A 22022-nucleotide genomic window follows, 5' to 3' on the forward strand; every position below is an offset into this window, starting at 1 on the left:
TGAGACGGAGTCTTGCTCTGTCACCCAGGCTGGAGGGCAATGGCGCAATCTCGGCTCACTGCAACCTCCGCCTCCCAGGTTAAAGCGATTCTCCTGCCTCAGCCTCCCAAGTAGCTGGGATTACAGGCAACCGTCACCGTGCCCGGCTAAATTTTTTTTTTTTTTTTTTTTTTTTTTTTTATTTTTAGTAGAGACAGGGTCTCACCATGTTGGCCAGGCTGGTCTCAAACCCCTGACCTCAGGTGATTTGCCCGCCTCAGCCTCCCAAAGTGCTGGGATTACAGGTGTGAGCCACCGTGCCCAGCCTTGTGTTCCCCATTTCTAATATCATGTATACTAGATTTATAAATCTTTAATCTAGGGTGAAGCTGTGGCACACCAGCTGGTAAAGAGCTAAAGGTATCTAGGTGGGAAGTGTCATTATACAACTGTGTGTTTTCTCTTTGCCTCAGCCTTAATACAGATACTGGCAGCTGCTGCAGCTGAGCGAGATGTGGTTTATTTCACCTTTGGGGACTCAGAATTGATGAGAGACATTTACAGCATGCACATTTTCCTTACTGAAAGGAAACTCACTGTTGGTAAGTAGGAGATACTCTTGACACTTGGTATCTAGATGGATTATACACCATTCAGTGGAAACACTTGCTAAATCTGGATGAATCACAGTGGGTACGAAGAAACAAAAGCATGACTCTGAGCGGGAAGAACAAAGCTCTCAGAGGGGCAGCATGTGCAGAGTCTGTTTGTTCTGGCAAAGTTTCATCCACAGTCTTGATAGAGTACATCAGCTTACTAAAGTAAGGGCAAGAAGCTGGAGTTAGTGTTCATTTTTGCTTTTGTGTCTATAAAAATCTAAAATGGGAGAGATGAATGAAGGTAAGTTCAGATCTGAGAAGCACCACTGTCCTATTTCTCAGACCTGCCAGTGCTCATCCAGTGTGCTTCCTACCTCAGGAGCTAAGTATATAACGAGGGCTGCCGTGAACTCCCAGGAGGGTGCATGGACAGTGTACCTGTATAACCTGTTGTTATCATGAGCTAAGAAGTTGTTGCTTTAAATAGTTTTTAAAATTTGTTTAATTTATGTTGGGAAAGCCTTTCAGGCATATGAAATTCATGCTGTATTTTCAAAAGCCAAATCTGAGCATATGCTATTTAGATTAAGATAAAACTGGAGTGTTCTTTCTAAGGTTTTTTTCAATTACATACTTTAATGTGCCTCTGGTCTGACCTTTGGCTCTCCAGGAGACGTGTATAAGCTGTTGCTACGATATTACAATGAAGAATGCAGAAACTGTTCCACCCCTGGACCAGACATCAAGCTTTATCCGTTCATATACCATGCCGCCGAGTCCTGTGCAGAGACTGCTGACCATTCAGGGCAAAGGACAGGGACCTGAGGAGCCGAACGGATAGCATCTTCTCCCACCTCCCACCAGAGACGTCCTTTTGAGCTGTCAGGTGTAATATATGAATTGACTTAAGTTAATATAAATGTGTATATAATCCACATTTGTAGTCAAGGATGCAATCTCTTCCACACATACGCAATTGTCAGTTGATACATCTAAACCCCCTCCATCCTGACTCACGTGGACTTAGATATGTTTTGTTTCTATTTTCTTCTTTTTCAGTTTTCATTCTTTGATGTTTATTTCTTTTGTCCATCAGATCTCTTGTGAAATCCCATGGAAGGTTGTGCTCAGCCTGTTGGGTCTCTTTCTTCCTGCCCATATATTATACCAATTGCTTCTGCAGCCCACAGATGCCAGCAATGCCAGGAAACAAGTTGAAATCCAGGAATCTCTTTAACTGATTTTGCTAAAAATTTCCCTGTGAGCCTTCCACTCAACTCTTAATAGGCTTGCATTGTTTAAGTTTTTAAATTCTGAAAATTAATAATTAGGGTTTTTCTTCATATATGTTGCATAATGCAAACCTCCTAGATTAAAATAGTTTCTTTATTTAAGATAGAATAATTTCCAGAAATTGTCCTTTTGAGATAATCACTTTTATCTATAATGGTTTGTCTGTCTTTTTTCTTCTGATCAGTTTTTTTTATACCAGTTTTGAAAACTGAGATGAAAGGAAATGTGGAATAAAAGGGGGTTTTCCTGATGTGGTGTAAAGAAAACAGATTCAAGAGAATTGAAGATTTTTTTTGTTTCTTGGTACTTTTTTCTTTTTAAATTAGGACTAATGTTTCTTTTGTGGTGCTTGAGGCATATTCATATAACCAAAGTTTGGGAACTGGGAACTTCATGCTGATTTGTACATAATGAAGTTTCTCAGGTATTCAAAGGTTATATAGTGAATAAATTTTCATTAATAAATCACTTTGTCAGAAATTCCCATATCATCTATATTTTATATATGTATATATAAACATATGCTCTTTAAGTGTGTCTATATGTGAGCACATAAAATCTAAATAAAACTGGACTGGTGGGAAACAATTAGGTTTAGGCATTATCTGGGTTCTGTTTAACGTCCTTTATCACAATTGTCCATTTTTAAATCTGGCGACAAACATAAACAATAATGTCTTTCAGAGGTTAAAATGAAAGCCAAAGCCAATCCTATGTTAACCGAAAGTAGAGTTTCATCACAGAAGCACTACTCAGATTTCCAAAACAATCCTAAACCACCCTGTTGATGTTCTGGTTTACCATCAGCTGTCAGGAAATGCTAATGGCTGTCAAATCCTATTCATAAGGCACTTCAGTGAATGGCCTGACCTCCTGCTACTGGTGGGAAAATGGCAGGGCCTTGGCTGGTGGCCATAGCTCTTTTTGTTTATGTAGAGATTGAGAGGATAGTGCGATTTGGCACCTGAAGGCAGCCACTTGTCACTGAAGTTTTTTACCACAATAACTAAGATTTTTAGTCATCTCTCAAATTTGGAAGAATCTGTCTTTAGTTCTGTTGATACTAAAATCTTTCCCAGTCTGTGCTTTGGTTGCAGATTCATGGTTGTTTCATGTCTTCACTTTTTCTAGCCCCACACTCGTCCCCTCCCGTGCAGCCCAAGACTAAGTGACCAGTTCTTTAAAATATTTCATGAACAGGGTAGGTTGGTTCTTGTGGTAGAGAAATCATTAATCCAAGTAAGAAGTCACCCAGCTGGGTATTCTGGAACACAGAAGGTAAGACTCTTTTGTGGAGAGCTGTGTAAACAAATGCGTAACTCCTAACATAAATGTAAGATGGGCCAGCTAAATGCCCTTTGTTGACTTAATACAGGAGCTAAGAGCCTGTCAGTGACTGCCATCCCGATTCCACTGGGGCCTAAACTCCAGGAAAGTAGCACTAGAGGTTACTAAATTATATTCTAATGGAAATGTTGCATTTCCCTGTAGTGAATCCATACAAGTAGGGCAAAAAGTGAAGTGTCTTTTATTGTAGCTGGAATTATATTACCTCAATCCAAACAGTATAATTTATTCCATAAAAGACAAAATTAGCTTAACAAATGAACTTTACTTGGTTATCAAAGTATTTTAAAATATGGAGACCTTGGGGATAAATTAATACAGGAAGTTCTTGGTGGTAAAAGGTGGAGACCATCATTGTGGAATCTCGCATTTTCTATTAAGGTTTGTAATAGTCCTACAAACTTAGACATAAATTTTTAATATTTGATAAGGAGCATTCACTGAAGAATTGATAATAGACTCAAAAATATAACTGTTATCGATTAATACATGATCTGTCCTTGAACACATATTCGCCATTATCTAAATCTCACATTATTTAGTTTATTTATTCCGCAGATACCAATAGACATGTTTTCACATTGTGGCATCTCCCAAATCAAAATACTTCTAAAAATTGGTAGTATGTCAGCTGGGCGCAGTGGCTCACGCCTGAAATCCCCGCACTTCGGGAGGCCAAGGTGGGTGGATCACCTGACACCATGAGTTTGAGACCAGCCTGGCTAACATGGTGAAACCCTGTCTCTACTAAAAATACAAAAATTAGCTGGGCATGGTGGTAGGCGTCTGTAATCCAGCTACTTGGGAAGCTGAGGCAGGAGAATCGCTTGAACCCAGGAGGCGAAGTTTGCAGTGAGCCGAGATCATGCCATTGCATTCCAGCCTGGGTGACAAGAGCGAAACTCCATCTCAAAAATAGAAAACTGGTAGTATGTGTCACAGTTTGCAGAAATTTTTCCTACTGGTACATAAAATTAAGATATTTTACAATCTATGGCATCTTGTATTTGACAAAACATGGTGATTTGAGTAACAACTATATGCCAGTCACTTTGAAGCTTTGGAGCTTATAATTGTGACCAAGATAGACTGAGTCCCTGTTAACAAGTTTATACTGTAGCAGGGAACATAGACAGTAGCTATAGATAAATCTTGATTATTGTAAGATTCTGTAATATTAGAGTGGGGTAGTCAGGAAATTTTTTTTTAAGGAGCATTTCAGACATATACAAAAATAAAATAGGGTAATAAACCTCCATATACCCATCACTCATCTTCAATATTTATCCGTTCATGGCTAATCTCACTTCCACCTATATTCCTACCCATTTACCCATGCCAAATTATTACGAAGTTCATTCCAGACATTATATTTTATCTGTAAATCAGTATATCTTAAAAAGATGACCACAGCATCATCACACGCACACATCAAAATAATCGGGAAAGGACTTCTGATTCCAAAAGATGGAGTAAACATACTTTTCTCTATTCTTCCTTCTAAGCTCATTTAAAAAGCCCTGAACATTATATGTAAAACAGACAAGAACACTTTGAAAGGTGGAAAAAAGAAGGCAGAATCGCTAGAGACCTTGGGAATCAAGGAATAAAATAGTGGTGAGTTCCCTGGATTTTCTTACTGCCTTGTGTATCCCATACTTACTACCGGTTACTGGAGAACCCAACAACCTGGAAAGGCTGCATACAGACAAAGGTTCGAGAACAGCCCGTTCGCTGTAGCTAAAGGACCAGGAAAGTGCAACCAAAAGCAATGACACATTGTCTACAAGACAAACACAAAAAAAGAAAACTAAGAGAATTAGTTGCCAGCAGATCTGTCCTAATAAAATGGCTAAAGGAAGTTTTTTGTTTGTTTAACAGTCCAAAGGTCTTTTTGTTGTTGTGTTGAACATCTATTATGGTATGAATTAGTAGAGAATAGGTTCTGGCAACTCAGGCTCCTTGCCATTGGTTCTCAGAAAGTGTGCTTCTCTGGGCAGAACAGGCTGGCACCTCAGTTAAGCCCAGGTACCTTTCTCTTTGGCTTCCTTCTTTTTCTGGTCATTTTCCTTCACACTTCTCAGTATGCTATCTCACCCCTTAGAGTCCTTACTACACTCAATATGCACATTAATCTCTTGACAAGAGTGTTTCCCTTAATTTGTTTACATCACTGCCAACAGCATGGTGGGTAACATTGTGGACTCCCAGTTTTGCCATGGTAACATTTGTGGGACATTCCTTTTCAAACAGTTCCCATACTGATGTCTATGGTATGACTTTTCTTGTTAGATTCATGTGTATGTGGCCAAAGGAACAACTGCATGTTATAAAAGGCCCAGAGAACATATATCAGGTGCCTCTCCTCTTTCCTTTTCCGTTTGTCATTTTGGTGAATTATTGGAAAATGGTGGTTCTGGCTGCAATGCTAAAGCAGTTCTTGAAACAGAAAGGAAACCATCAAAGAAGGAATCTTGGAACATAAGGGAGGAAGAGTAGAAAGAGTAAAAATATGGGTAAATACAGTACACCTTCATAGGTTTCTAAATTACATTTATTGAAGCAAAATTATAATTCTGTCTATTGGGGTTTTCACTGAATGTACAGGAAATAATTGTTATAAATATGGGAAAGAAAAGGGGCATACAGGTAAGGTTTCGGTTCACACAAACAGGTAAAATGTTGATGCCAGTAGACTGTGAAAAGCTATACATAATACAATGTAGTAGCTAGAGCAACCACTATAAAGGCAACAAAAAGACATATACTCAAAAACACTATAGATAAACCAAAATAGAATTCTAAAAAAAAAAAAGTCCATTAACCCACAGGAAGAAAAAAAGAAAAACCAGTGGGGGGAAAAAAAAAAAAAAGGCAGAAAAACCAAAAGCTGGTTCTTTGGGAAGATCAATAAAATAAATAAGTCTCTAACCAGACTAAGAAAAAAGTAAAGATACAAAATTACTAATATAAAAAATGGCTAGGCTCAGTGGCTCATGCCTGTAATCCGAGCACTTTGGGAGGCCAAGGCGAGCAGATCATGAGGTCAGGAGATCGAGACCATTGTGGCCAATATGGTGAAACCAAGTCTCTACTAAAAATACAAAAATTAGCTGGGTGTAGTGGCGCGTGCCTGTAGTCCCAGCTACTCAGGAGGCTGAGGCAGGAGAATCGCTTGAACCTGGGAGGTGGAGGTTGCAGTGAGCTGAGATCGCACCACTGCACTCCAGCCTGGTGACAGAGTAAGACTTCATCTCAAAAATAATAATAATAAATGAAAGAGAGGGCATCACTATATATCCCATGACATTAAAAGGATGATAAAGGAATATTATGAACAACTATGTTCACAAATTTAATAAGCTAGAAGAAATGGACCAATTCCTTGAAAAACACATCTGCTTTAAATCACATGAGAAGAAATAGAGAATTTGTTTTATGACTAGACTATGACTAGACCTATGATTCTTAAAGATAATGAATCAATAATTAATGACCTTCCAAACAAAGCATTTGACCCAGATTTCTGGTGAATCCTACCAAACATTTTTTTAATGTTAAAAAAAATAATAAATCTAGATACAGACCTTACACTCATCACAAAAATTCACTGAAAATGGATCATAGACCTAGATGTGCAATGCAAAACTATAAAACTCCTAGAAGACAACATAGGAGAAAATCTGGTTGACTTTTTAGATGCAACACCAAAGGCACACTACATAAAGGAAATAACTGATAAACTGGACTTCATTAAAATTCTGAACTTCTGCTCTCCAAAAGACACAGTTAAGGGAATGAAAAGACAAGTTTTATATTTGCAAAAGATCTGATAATGAACTGTTCTCCAAAATATACAAAGGACTCAAAGCTTAACAATAAGAGAAAGAACACCTAATTAAAAATGAACAAAAGGGCCAGGGGCGGTGGCTCATGCCTGTATCCCCGGCACTTTGGGAGACTGAGACAGGCGGGTCACAAGGTCAGGAGATCGAGACCATCCTGGCTAACACAGTGAAACCCCATCTCTACTAAAAATACAAAAATAGCCGGGCATGGTGGTGGGTGCCTGTAGTCCCAGCTACTCAGGAGGCTGAGGCAGGAGAATGGCGTGAACCTGGGAGGCAGAGCTTGCAGTGAGCCAAGATCACACCACTGCACTCCAGCTTGGGCGACAGAGGGAAACTGTCTCCAAAAAAAAGAACAAAAGACTGAACAGCCATCTCACCAAAAATAATACACAAATCACAAGTAAATGTATGAAAAGATACTCAATAATAACGTGTTATTAGGAAACTGCAAATTAAAACAATGAGATGCCACTACATACCTATTAGAACGGCCAAAACCAAAAGCACTGACAGCATTAAATGCTGGCAAGGGTGTGGAGTAACAAGAACTCTCATTTATTGCTGGTAAGAATGCAAAATTTTATAGCCACTTTGGAAAACAGTTTGACATTTTCTTACAAAACTAAACATACTCTTACCATATGATGCAGCACTCACACTCTAGTATTTATCCAAATGAATTGAAAACACAAAAACCTGTACATAGATGTTTATAGCCGCTTTATTAATCATTTTCAAAATGTGAAAGCAACCAACATGTTCTTCAGTAGATAAATGGATAAAGAAACTGTGGTACATCCTGGCCAGGCGCAGTGGCTCACGCCTATAATCCCAGCACTTTGGGAGGCCGAGGTGGGTGGATCACCTGAGGTCGGGAGTTCAAGACCAGCCTGACCAACATGGAGAAACCCCGTCTCTACTAAAAATACAAAATTAGCTGGGCGTGGTGGAGCATGTCTATAATCCCAGCTACTTGGGAGGCTGAGGCAGGAGAATCACTTGAGCCCAGGAGGCAGAGGTTCTGGTGAGCTGAGATCACGTCACTGTACTCCAGCCTGAGCAACAAGCGAAACTCTGCCAAAAAAACAAAAACAACAACAGCTATGGTACATCCAAACAATGGAATATTATTCAATAGTAAAAAGTGAGCTATCAAGCCATGAAAAGACATGAAGGAAATTTAAATGAATATAACTAAGTGATAGAAGTCAATCTGAAAAGGTTACATACTGTATAGTTCAACTATATGACAGAGTGGAAGAGACAAAATTTTGAAGACAGTAAAATATCAGTGGTTTCCAGTGCTTATGGGGAGGGAGAGATGAATAGGTGGAGCACAGAAGATTTTTAGGGCAATGAAACTTTTGTATGATACTACAATGGTGGGGATATATGTCATATTTATAAAAACCCATAGAATGTACAACACCAAAAGTGAACTCTAATGTAAACTATGAACTTTGGGTGATGACGTGTAAATGTAGGTTCATTGATTGTAAAAAAAAAAAAAAAAAATGTACCAATGCAGTACGGGGTATAGATAGGTTGCGTATGTGCAGGAACAAGCTATATGGAAACTGTAATTTCTGCTCACTTTTGCTGTAAACCTAAAACTATAAATGTGAAGTTTATTAATTTAAAAAGTGGCTGACTCTAAGCCCTAATACGTTAGTAGTTACATGAACTCTAAGGACATTAAATATAAAAGACAGATTGGCTGAGCTTATAAAAACAAATGCAATTATATGAACTATATGGTGTCTATAACAAACTTACTTCCAGTCTAGTAATATGGGTAGATTCAAAGTGAATGAGTGGAATAAAATGAATACCTTGCAAACATTAATCAAAAGAAAACAGCATTGGCTGTATAATATGAAGTAAAGCAGACCTTAGAGCAAAAAAAGTTGTCAGGGAATGAGATATGTTACATGATTAAAGGGTCAAGCCACTGAGAAGACAACAATTCTAAATGTTTATGCACAAAATAACAAGGTTGTAAAATATGTGAAGTAAAGGCCAATAGAAATAAAAGATGAAATAGACTCATCTACAATTGTAGTTGGTAATTTTAACACCCCTCTCTTAACAATTGACAAAACAACTTGACAGAAAATCAGCAAAAATACAGAGGAACACAACACCACCATAAATCAACAGGGTCTAAATGGCAGTTATGGAACACTCTATCCCAAAACAGCAGAATGCAAATCCTTTTCAAGTGCCCGTGGAACACATGCCAAGATAGACTGTATTCTGGGCCATGAAACAGATTTTTAAAATGTGGAATCATATAAATGTGTTCTCTGGCACAGTGGATCAACTAGAAATCAATAACAGAAAGATAAAAGAAAAATCTCTAAAGACTTGGAAACTAAACAGCACACTTTAATAAATGCATCAAAGAGGAAGTCTCAAGGGAAATTTCTGAAATATATGTTGAACTGAGTGAAAATGAAAACATCAAAATGTGTGGGATGCCGTTAAAGCAGTGCTGAATGGGAAAGTTATAGTAGTAAGTGCATACTTAAAGAGGAAAACTCACAAATCAACAACCTAAGCTCCCACCTGAAGATACTAGTAAAAAGTAAAAGAAGCCCAAAGTGAGCATAATTCAACAAAATAAAGAGCAGAAATCAATGAAAATGAAAAACAAAAATCAAGAGAGACTCAATGAAACAAAAAGCTAGTTCTTTGAAATAATCAACAAAATAAAAAAAATCTCTCACAAGACTGAAAGAAAAAATAAGATTCAAATTACTAGTATCAGGAATAAAACAAGGGCTATTATTACAGACCTTCCAAATCTCAAAAAGGATAATAAAGGAATGCTCAAACAACTCTATACATATTTTTTACAACTTAGATGAAATGGACCAAAAACTCCAAAAGTACAAATTGCTACAACTGATTGAATACATTGCCCTAAAAATCCTCTGTGCTCCATCTGTTCATTCCTCCCTCCCCCCAAGCACTGGCAACGACTGATATTTTGTGTCTTCCACAATGTCATATGTTGGAATTACATAGTGTGTTAGTGTGTAGCCTTTGCAGACTGGCTTCCTTTTTTTTTTTTTTTGAGACTGAATCTTGCTCTGCTGCCCAGGCTGGAGTACAGTGGCGCCATCTTGGCTCACTGCAACCTCCGCCTCCCAGATTCAAATGATTCTCCTGCCTCAGCCTCCTGAGTATCTAGGATTACAGGCACACGCCACCATGCCCAGCTAATTTTTGTATTTTTGGTAGAGACGGGGTTTCACCATGTTGGCCAGGCTGGTCTTGAACTCCTGATCTCAAGTGATCTGCTCACCTCAGTCTCCCAAATTGCTGGGATTACAGGTGTGACTCATCGCCCCCGGCCCAGACTGGCTTCTTTCACGTAGTTAAATTCATTTAAATTTCCTCTATGTCTTTTCATGGCTTCATAGCTCACTTCTTTTTAGTACTGAATAATATTTGATTGTTTGATGTAACGCAGTTTCTTCATTCACCTACTGAAGAACATCTTGGTTGCTTCCAAATTTTGGCAATGACTAATAAAGCTGCTATAAACATCTACATGCAGATTTTTGTGTGAACGTAAGTTTTCGTTTGCATAAATACTAAGGAGTATGAGTGCTAGATCATATTGTAAGAGTATGTTTAATTTTGTAAATTTATCATTTGAATAACCATATAGCTAGTAAGGAAATTGAATTTCTAATTTTATAACTCACAATAGGCAATCTTCAGGCCCAGTCTGTTTCATTGGAGAATTCTAGCAAATATTTAAGGAATAATTATGCCATGTCTATACAATCTCTCTCAGAAAATAGAAGAGGAGAAAAAACTTCCCAATTCCTTTTAATACCAAAACCAAAGTAAATAAAAAAAACTACAGACCAATATCCTGTGGGAATATGGATGCAAAACTACCTAAAAATATCTTAGCAAATAGCAAATAGAATTGAGCGATAAAGTGGGATTTATCCCAGGTATGCAAGGTTAATTCAATATTCGTTTTTGGTTTTTTGGGGTTTTTTTAAGACAGGGTCTCACCCTGTCATTCAGACTGGAGTGCAGTGGTGACAACACAAGTCACTGATCCTTTCACCTCAGCCTCCCAAGTAGCTGGGACCACAGGCATGTGCTGCCATGCCTGTGGGGAAAAGAAAGAGAGATCAGACTGTTACTGTGTCTATATAGAAAGAAGTAGACATAAGAGACTCCATTTTGTTCTGTATTTGAGATGCTGTTAATCTGTGACCCTACCCCCAACCTTGTCCTTGCAAGAGACATGTGCTGTGGTGACTCAAGGTTTAACGGATTTTTGGCTGTGCAGGGTGTGCTTTGTTAAACAAGTGCCTGAAGGCAGTATGCTTGTGAAAAGTCATCACCATTCTCTTAATCTCAAGTACCCAGGGACACATACACTGCCAAAGGTCGTAGGGACCTCTGCCTAGGAAAGCTAGGCATTGTCCAAGGTTTCTCCCCATGTGATAGTCTGAAATATGGCCTCGTGGGAAGGGAAAGACCTGATTGTCCCCCAGCCTGACACCCATGAAGGGTCTGTGCTGAGGAGGACTAGTATAAGAGGAAAGAAGACCTCTTGGCAGTTGAGATAGAGAAAAGCGTCTGTCTCCTGCTGCTCGTCCCTGGGCAATGGAACATCTCAGTGTAAAACCCGATTGTATGTTCTGTTTACCGAGAAAGGAGAAAACCGCCTTAGGGTGAAAGGTGGGACTTGCTAGCTCAATGCTGCTCTTTATGCACTAAAAACGTTTATGGAGATGTTTGTATATGCATATCAAGGCACAGCACTTTTCCTTAAACTTATTCATGTCACAGAGATCTTTATTCATATGTCTTACTGCTGACCTCTCTACGTTGATCCCTTTTTCTAAGATGGTAAAGATAATGATCAATAAATACTGAGGGAACTCAGAGACCAGTGCCAGCGTGGGTCCTCTGTATGCTGAGTGCTGGTCCCCTGGGCCCACTTTTTCTTTCTCTATACTTTGTCTCTGTGTCTCATTTCTTTTCTCAAGTCTCTCGTTCCACCTAACGAGCCTCCCAAAGTACTGGATTACAGGTGTGAGCCACCATGCCCAGCTGGTTCAATATTTGAAAATGTAATCTATCACATCAAAAGCCAAAGAAGAAAAGTCATATGATCAATCAAAAGATGTAGAAAAAAGCATCTGACAAAATTCAAGATTCATTCATGTTAATAGACTCTCAATAACCTAGGAATGAGGAGGAACTTCCTCAACTTGATTTTTTTAAAAGAAGCTATAAAAATATATAGCTAAAATCATACTCAATGTTGAAAAGTTAGATTTCTCATATTTAAGATCAAGAACAGGGCAAGGCTGTCTCTTGTCACCATTACTTTCCCACATTCTACTAGAAATCCTAGTGAAGGCAATAGGACAATAAAAGAAAATTTTAGAAAGCCATACAGACTGGGAAGGAAGAAATAAAACAGCTTTTATTCCCAATGGAATGATTATCTAGAAAATTCTAAAGAAATGACAAAGAAAACAAACTAATAAACTATTGTAGTAAGGTTTCAGGTTACAAGTTTAGTATACAAAAGTTAATTGCCTTGCTGTATGCTAGCAATGAACAATTATAATTTCAAATTAAAAACAATATCATTTACATTAGTGCTAAAAAATGAAATACTTATGCATAAAGCTCACAAAATATGTACAAGATCTATATGAAGAAAACTACCAAACTCAGACGAAAGAAATAAAAAATACCTAAATAAATGGAGAGATACCAGCCCAGGCCCAGTGGCTCACGTGTATAATCCCAGCACTTTGGGAGGCCAAGGCGTGCAGATCACAAGGTCGGGAGATTGAGACGAGCCTGACAAACATGGTGAAACCCCATCTCTACTAAAAATACAAAAATTAGCCAGGCGTGGTGGTGCGCACCTGTAATCCCAGCTACTCAGGAGGCTGAGGCGGGAGAATCACTTGAACCAGGTTGGGAGGTTGCAGTGAGCCGAGATCACACCACTGCACTCCAGCCTGGGTGACAGAGCGAGACTCCATCATAAATAAATAATAAATAAATGGAGAGATATTTCATGTTCATGGATCAGAAGACTCAACATTGTTACCAAGGCTCAACCTGATCAATGTATTCAACATAATCTCAATCAAAATCCAGCAAGTTATTTTTGTATATTGACAAAGTGGTTCTAAAGTTTGTATGGAACAGTAAGACTCAAAACAGCCAACACAGTACTGAAAAAGAACCTTGGTAGACTGACATGACCAGATTTCAAGTCATACTATATAGCTACAATAATCAAGACAGTTTGGGATTGGTAAAAGAATACAAATAGGTCAATGGAACAGAGTAGAGAGTGCAGAGATAGACCCAGTGTACCCACTAATCTTTGGCAAAGGAGCAAATGCAATTTGATGTAGAAATGATAGTGTGTGTGTTTTTGTTTTTTCGGTTTGTTTGTTTTGAGGGAGACTCTCACTCTGTTGCCCGGGCTGGAGTGTAGTGGCATGATCTCGGCTCACTGCAGCGCCGCCTCTGGGTTCAAGCAATTCTCCTGCCTCAGCTTCTTGAGTAACTGGGTTTACAGGTGCCCACCATCAGCTAATTTTTGTATTTTCGGTAGAGACAGTGTTTCACCATGTTGGCCAGGCTGGTCTCGAACTACTGACCTCAGGTGATCCACCTGCCTTGGCCTCCCAAAGTGCTGGGATTACAGGTGTGAGCCACTGCACCTGGCTGAAATGATATTGTTTTTAACCAACATCCAAACTGGACATTCATGTGCAAAAGGAATCTAGACACTGACCTTATACCTTTACAACAATTAAACTAAAAAACGGATCATGGACCTAAATACAAAACACAATACTATAAAATTTCTTGAAGATACTAAAGGCCAAAATCTAGGTGACCTAGGTTCGGTGATGAGTTTGTAGATATAACATCAAAAGCACAAACCATGCAAAAAAAAAAAAAAAGACAATGCCAGGTGCAGTGGCTCACACTTGTAATCCCAGCACTTTGGGAGGCTGAGGCAGGCAGATCACTTGCACTCAGGAGTCCAAGACCAGCCTGAGCAACATGGTGATACCCCATCTATACAAAAAATAGAAAGATGGACATGGTGGCACATGCCTGTAGTCCCAGCTACTCTGATAATATGTATCTAGCTGGGCACGGTGGCTCACCCCTGTAATCCTAGCACTTTGGGAGGTCGAGGCTGTGGATTGCCTGAGCTCAGGAGTTCAAGATCAGCCTGGACAACATGGCAAAACCCTATCTCTATTAAATTACAAAAACTTGGCCAGGCATGGTGGCGCACACCTGTAGTCCCAGCTACTTTGCAGGCTGAGGCAGGAGAATTGGCTGAACCTGGGAGATTGAGGTTGCAGTGAGGAGATTGAGCCACTGTACTCTAGCCTGGGCGACAGAGAAGGATGTCTCAAAAAAAAGAAAAAGAATATGTATCTAAAGTGTACAAAAAACTCTTAAAACTCAACAGTAAGAAAGCAGCCCTACTAAAAAGTAGGCAGAGGCCGGGCACAGTGGCTTATGCCAATAGTCCCAGCACTTTGGGAGGCTGAGGCAGGTGGATCATGAGGGCAGAAGTTCGAGACCCGCCTGACCAACATGGTGAAACCCCATCTCTACTAAAAATATGAAAATTAGCTGGGCATGGTGGCAGGCACCTGTAATCCCAGCTACTCAGGAGGCTGAGGCAGGAGAATCGCTTGACCCAGGAGGCAGAGGTTGCAGTGAGCCGAGATCGCACCATTGCGCTCCAGCCTGGGCAAAAAAGTGAGACTGCGTCTCAAAAAAAAAAAAAAGCTAGGCAGAAGATCTGAACAGATACCTCACCAAAGAAGATATATTGATGGCAAGTAAGCATATGAAAAGATGCCCAACATCCTAGGTCACTAGTGTACCGCAAAATAAAACAACAAAGAGATACCACTACAGAACTATTAGAATAGCTAAAACCTCAAACGCTGGCAATACTGAATGCTGGTCAGAAGTGGAGGTAGAGGAACTCTCATTTATTGCTGGTGGGAATGGAAAAGGTACAGCCACTTTTGAAGACAGCTTCTTACAAATGTAAACATAGTCTTACCATACGAACCAGCAGCCGACCTCCCAGGTGTTTACCCAAGTGAATTGAAAATATATCCAGAGAATATCCTCACATGAATGTTTACCACAGCTTTATTTCTCATTGCTGAAATATAGAAACAATGACGATGTTCTTCAGTAGGTGAATGCCCTATGAACCATTCCATGCAGACTATGGAATATTATTCAGTGCTAAACAGAAATGAGCTGTCAAAACACTAGAAAACATGGAATAACCTTAAATGCATATCGCCAAATGAAGGAAGCTGGTCTGAAAAAGCTACATACTGTATCATTCAAATTATATGACTTCTGGAAAAGGTGAAAATATAGAGATAGTAGAAATATCAGTGGTTTCCAGGGGTTCAAGGTGAGTGGAGAGGTGAGGGGAGGGGTGAAAAAGGGGGCACAGGATTTTTAGGACTATGAGACTATTCTCTATGATACTGTAATGGTGGATACATGACATATGCATTTGTCAAAACCCATAGAATTGTACAACACAAAGTGTGAACCCCCATGTAAATAATGGACTTGAGTTAATAATAATGTATCGATACAACCCCAGCAGTTACAACTGTATCACAGCAATGCAAGATAAAACAGGGGAAACTGGACTGACTTGTGGTAACTCAAGCCTGTAATCCCAGCACTTTGGGAGGCTGAGGTGGGAGGATTCCTTAAAGCCTGGATTTTGAGACCAGCCTGGGCAACACAGTAAAACCTTGTCTCTGCAAAAAATATTTTTTAAATAAGTAAAAGCTTAGCAGGGCATGGTGGCCCACACCTGGTAGTGCCAACTACTCAGGAGGCTTAGGTGGGAGGATTGTTTGAGCCCAGGAGTTGGAGGTTACAGTGAGCTATGATGGCGCCACTGCACTGCAGCCTAGATGAAAGAGCAAGACCTTATCTCTTCCTCTTTCTCTCTAAAACACACTAAGCCTAAATGCAACACACGTTTGCACCATATATCGAGGTTTTAGTTTACCAGGCCCTAGGGCTGTGAAAGGGCTCAAAAATTCTGCTTTTAAGCAGTAAAATGGAATAAATGCTAAACCAAAAACAAAAACCCAACTATATCCTGGATATAATACACTTTTATGGCTTTTCTTGGTGGGGGTTGCGAGGGGACAGAGTCTCACTCTGTTACCCAGGCTGGAGTGCAGTGGCCCAATCTTGGCTCACATCAACCTCTGCTTCCCAGGTTCTAGCAATTCTGCCTCAGCCTCCCGAGTAGCAGGGATTACAGGTGTGTGCCATCACACCCGGCTAATTTTTGTATTTTTAGTAGAGACAGGGTTTCACCATGTTGGCCAGGCTGGTCTCGAACTTCTGACCTCAAGTGATCCACCCGCCTCGGCTTCCCACAAGTGCTGAGATTACAGGCATGAGCCACCATGCCTGGCCCTTCATGGCTTTTTTGTTCTTGAAAAGTCTCACCTCCCTGATTTTCAAATCTGCTTTTAGTTCCTGCTATTCTGCAACTTAACTCTGATTTCCTTTGTATTGATTTTGCTTGATATATATTGTGGTTTCCTGCACCTACCTTTTGATTCATGTATTTATCAGGCCTAAAAATTATCTTCACAGATTGTTTCTCCTTCGTTTTCTCTCCTATTTCCTGGGACTCTGATTGGATCTATTTTAGATCTCATTCTGCTCTCCACTTCAATTATCTTAATTATTTTCCATTTAAAATGTGTTTCCACTTGATTCGTAGCTTGGGAAAATGTCTGGGGAGTGTATCAGCCATCTGCCCTGGGGATGGGGACAGAAGTTCATGGACTCCCTGAGGTGAAGGGGCTGCAGCAGTGTTCCTCGTGGTCACTGAACTTGAGGGGGGGTCCCTAATCACGCTTGAGAGTGACTCTTCCAAGGAAGTACTGCGTGAGCCCAACCTGTGGAGGTTGGTCAGGTGGAAGCTCATCTTCTCCATGACTTTCATCACCTACTTTAGGAAGTAGTTCTTCAGGAAGCCACAGAGATGTGGGCCGGTGCTGGCAGAGTCTGTGCAGATCCAATGGGGGCAGCTTCAGTGTCTTTTCTAGGACAAGGGAGATCCAAGGGCATCTAAGGTGTGACCTGACTCATCTTGAGATAGCTTCTGCATCCTCTAAGAAGGCACTAACACCACACTGGTTTTTTCATGGAGACACTTGGTGCCCTTGGGTTTCTGTCTTGACAAGTCACAGAAGAGGCACACGCCCACTGGGGACACATTGTTGTAGTCAAAATAGTAACACAGAGAAATTTAGGTGCTGGAAGGCCACAAAGGCAGGTTAGCCAGGTAGGAGGTAGGGGCCTTGGCCTCAACAGAATAATTCTGAAGGATCTGGGAGCTTTTGTTGGAGACAAGATGCTGACCACAAAATATGGTGTTAGCTGGTCTTGGAGGCAGGGGGCTAGCTAAGAAGTGATCTGGAGGCTGAGGTTTGACTGGAGGTTAGAGGATAGTCAGTGTAATCCCTATCCGAATCCCAGCTGACTTTTTTTTTTTTTTTTTTTTTTTTTTTTGAGACGGAGTCTTGCTCTGTTACCCAGGCTCGGAGTACAGTGGCTCGGTCTCGGCTCACTGCAACCTCCACCTCCCGGGTTCAACCGATTCTCCCTGCCTCAGCCTCCTGAGTAGCTGGGGTTACAGGTGTGCACCAGCATGCCTGACTAATTTTTGTATATTTAGTAGAGACGGGGTTTCGCCGTGTTGACCAGGCTGGTCTCGAACTCCTGACCTCAGGTGATCCACCTGCCTCAGCCTTCCACAGTGTTGGGATTACAGGCATGAGCCAACTCGCCCGGCCCCAGCTGACTTCTTTATACAAATTGATGAACTGATTCTAAAATTCACATGGAATTTCAAGGGAGCCAGAAGAGTCAAAACAATCCTGAAAATAAAGAATAAAGTGGCCAGGCACGGTGGCTCACGCCTGTAATCCCAACACTTTGGGAGGCCAAGGCAGTTGGATCACCTGAGGTCAGGAGTTCAAGATCAACCTGATTCATATGGTGAAACCCCATCTCTACTAAAAATACAAAAATTAGCTGGGCATGGTGGCATGCGCCTGTAATCCCAGCTACTTGGGAGATTGAGACAGGAGAATTGCTTGTACCCATGAGGTAGAGCTTGCAGTGAGTCGAGATCGCGCCACTGCACTCCAGCCTGGGCAAGAGAGTGGGACTCTGCCTCAAAAAAAAAAAAAAAGGAATAAACTAGAAAGACTCACATTTATTTATTGCAAAACTTGCTGGCACCAGGAGAGACATATGGATTATTGGGATAGGTTAAGTATCTGGAAATAAATGCATGATTATGCAAGGGTGTTAACATCATCCAATGAGGAAAGAATAATCTTTTCAACCATGATGATGAGTCAGCTGGATAGCCTCCATACAAAAGAGTTGAGTTGGAACCTTACCTCATACCACATGTAAACAAACTCAAAATGGGTCAAAGACCTAAATGTAACAGCAGAAGCTATAAAACTCACAGAAGAAAACATAGGTGTAAATCTTGATGGCCTTTCAGTTCCTCAAAAATTTAAACATTGAATTAATTTTTTTTTTTTTTTTGAGACGGAATTTCACTCTGTTGTCCAGGCTGGAATGCAATGGCTCAGTTTTGACCCACTGCATCCTCTGCCTCCCGGGTTGAAGTGATTCTCCAGCCTTAGCCTACCAAGTAGCTAGGATCACAGGCGTGGGCCACCATGCCTGGCTAATTTTGTATTTTTAGTAGAGGTGGGGTTTTGCCATGTTGGCCAGGCTGGTCTTGAACTCCTGACCTCAGGTGATCCGCCCACCTTGGCCTTCCAAAATGCTGGGATTACAGGCATGAGCCACTGCACCCGGCCTGAATTAATTTTTTAATTAATTGGATTCAGCAATCCCACTTCTGAGTATATCCACAAAATAATTGAAAGCAGGGACTCAAACAGATATTTGTACACAATGTTCACTGCAGCATTATTCACAATAGGCAGAAATTGGAAGTTGGTGGAAAATGTCCACCAATAGATGAATAAACAAAATGTGATCTATGCATACAATGGATTATTACATAGCTTTAAAAAGGAAGGAAATTCTGACACATGCTACAACGTGGATAAAGTTTGAAGACATTATGCCAAGTGGAATATAAGCCAGATAAAAAATGGACAAATATTATATGATTCCACTTATATGAAGTACCTACAATAGTCAAACGCATAGAGACAGAGAGTAGAACACTGGTTACCAGGGACCAGGTGGAGGGTGAGGGGGATATAGGGAGTTATTGTTTAATGGGTACGGAGTTTCAGTTTGGGAAGATGAAAAAGTTCTGGAAATGGATGGTGGTGATGGTTGCACAGAACGATGTGAATGCATTTAATGCCACTGAACCAATCTTGAAAATGTTAAAAAAGGTAAACAATATATATATTAAATATATATATTATATATATGTGGTTGATATATTTTACCACAATAAAAAATAAAATTAAAAAAAAAACTCTGTGACCTTAAATGTGGCAAAATATTTTTAGATATGACACCAAAGGTACAAACAACAGAAGAAAAAATAGATAAGCTGACTTAATCAAGATTTAAAACTTTCATGTTTCAAAGGACTCCATCAAGAAAATGAGAAGATGATTCACATAATGGGAGAAAGCTTTTGCAAATCATATATCTAATATGGGCCTTGTATCTAGAATATATAAAGAACTCTTACAGTGCAATAAGAAGAAGAAAAATAAACCAATAAAAAAATGGGCAAAGAATCTGAATAGTAATTTCTCCAAAGAAGATACACAAATGGCAAATAGCACTTGAAACAATGCTCAAAATCATTAGCCATCAGGAAAATGCACATCAAGACCACAATTAGATGCCACTTCACACCCACTAGAATGGCTAGAATCAAAAAGATAACGACAGTTGCTGGTAAGAATGTGGAGAAATGGGAACCCCCAACACTGCTGGTGGGAACATGAAAATAGGCCAGTCACTCTGGAAAACAGTCTGGCAGTTACTCCAGGGAAATTTACCACGTGACCCAGCAATTCTACTCTAGCTACATAGACAATAGAAAGAAAAGCCCATGCCCACACAGAAGCTTGCACATGAATGTTTATAGGAGCATTATTCACAATAATTGAAAGACAGAAACAACCCAAATGTATCAGCAGGTAAATGAGCCAATAAAATGTGGGATATTTATACAATAAAATGGTATTCTGCCATAAAGAGGAATGAAGTTCTGATACTTGCTGTTATACAGATGAACCTTGTAAACATGGTAAGCGAAAGAAGCTAAAATTAGCAGGGCATGGTGGTGCACATCTGTAGTCCCAGCTAGTCGGGAGGCTGAGGTGGGAGGATTGCTTGAACCAGGGAGGTTGAGCTGCAGTGAGCTGGGATCACAGCCTGGGCGACAGAGCAAGCCCCTGTCTAAGAAAAAAAAAAAAAGAAACAAACTAACAAAAAAAGTCAAACACCGAAGACCACATCTTGTATGATTCCATTCATGGGAAAGTTCAGAACTGGCATATCCATAGAGAAAGAAAATAGAATTGTTGCTTAGGGTTGGGGGCAGGGATGAAGGGAAAACAGGGTGATAGCCAAAGGATACGTATGGTGTTCTTCTTGCAGTGACAAAAACGTCCTAAAATGGACGGTGGTGATGGTTGCACTTATCAACAGACTGACAACCAATGAATTGTACACTTTGTGTACGTGAACTAAATTTTGCAAAACAGTAAATCAGAACACTAAAGGGATGGGCCTTGAAAGTTTATGGGTTGAGAAACTGATGCTCTTTTGGGGGAAAAAAAAAGTTTATGGGACTCATGGTGGCAGCCTTGAAAAGCATGGCTTCTTGGAAAGGAGGATTTTTTTTTTTTTTAGGAAGGAAATTAAATATTCTTTCCTGATAAAAACTCTGAGCAAGCTAGGGAAGGAAGCCCTTAGACTGATAAAGTGCATCTCTGAATAATGAGCAGCTTTTTCCTGATAGCGTCAAACTGGAAACAACCCAAATGTCCAACAGGAGAATAAATAAGCAATTTGTGGTATATTCAAACTACTCAGAACTAAAAAAGAATGAATTACTGATAAAATTACTAATAAAAACAATATGGATGAATCTCAAAAACGTGCTAAGTGAAATAAGGTTATGCAAAAGAGTACACACCACATAGTTGCAGTTCATATGAAATTCTAGAACAGGCAGAAAAAAAAAACCCATGATGACATCAGAACGATGTTGTCTGTGAGTATGGGGTGGAAGATTTACTGAGAAACATAAGAAAACTATCTGGAGTTGATGATGATATCCTATATCTTGATAGGAGTTTGAGTTAAACAGAACTATGCAATTGTCAAAATTTAGCAGTACATACTGGATATCTGTGAATTTCATTGTATATACATTTTACATTTAAAAACTGTAAAGAAATATTAAGCTCTATTTAATGATACATATGATAAAGTATCTAAGGGGAAATGGACAGATGTGTACAATTTGCTTTGAAATGTATCAACATAGTATGGATTAGTGCAGGGAGAGAGAGATAGTTTCAGCAACATGTGGGAAAGCAGTAATTATAAAATGCCAATTGTAGAATCTAAGTGATGAGTATATGAGTGTTTGCTGGAAAATTATTTTCTGTATATTTGAGCATCCTCACAAAAATGCTAGAAAAGGGCGGATGCAGTAACTCATGCTGTAATCCCAGCACTTTGGGAGGCCAAGGCAGGCGGATCATGAGGTCAGGAGTTCGAGACCAGCCTGACCAACATGGTGAAACCCTGTCTCTACAAAAATTACAAAAATTAGCCAGGCATGGTGGCCTGTAATTCC

General features: G+C 39.9%; 2 protein-coding genes across 6 annotated transcripts in view; one reads left to right on the plus strand and one right to left on the minus strand.

The window, feature by feature from the left end:
* Window positions 1-6792, plus strand: part of PARG (poly(ADP-ribose) glycohydrolase) — a 138440-nt gene extending 131648 nt beyond the window's left edge. For all 5 annotated transcript variants that reach the window (XM_050805313.1, XM_050805311.1, XM_050805312.1 and 2 more), the window contains 2 exons: window positions 453-581; window positions 1249-6792. In XM_050805313.1, the coding sequence (XP_050661270.1) occupies window positions 453-581; window positions 1249-1403 (284 nt within the window). In that variant the 3' untranslated portion in view covers window positions 1404-6792. The remainder of the gene's footprint in view (window positions 1-452; window positions 582-1248) is intronic.
* The window catches only part of LOC126963224 (mitochondrial import inner membrane translocase subunit Tim23), a 901060-nt gene that overhangs the window by 437836 nt on the left and 441202 nt on the right, over window positions 1-22022 (minus strand). The gene's annotated exons all lie outside the window — the stretch shown is intronic.

Source organism: Macaca thibetana, chromosome 9 (genome assembly GCF_024542745.1).
Source record: "Macaca thibetana thibetana isolate TM-01 chromosome 9, ASM2454274v1, whole genome shotgun sequence".
NCBI lineage: Eukaryota > Metazoa > Chordata > Mammalia > Primates > Cercopithecidae > Macaca > Macaca thibetana.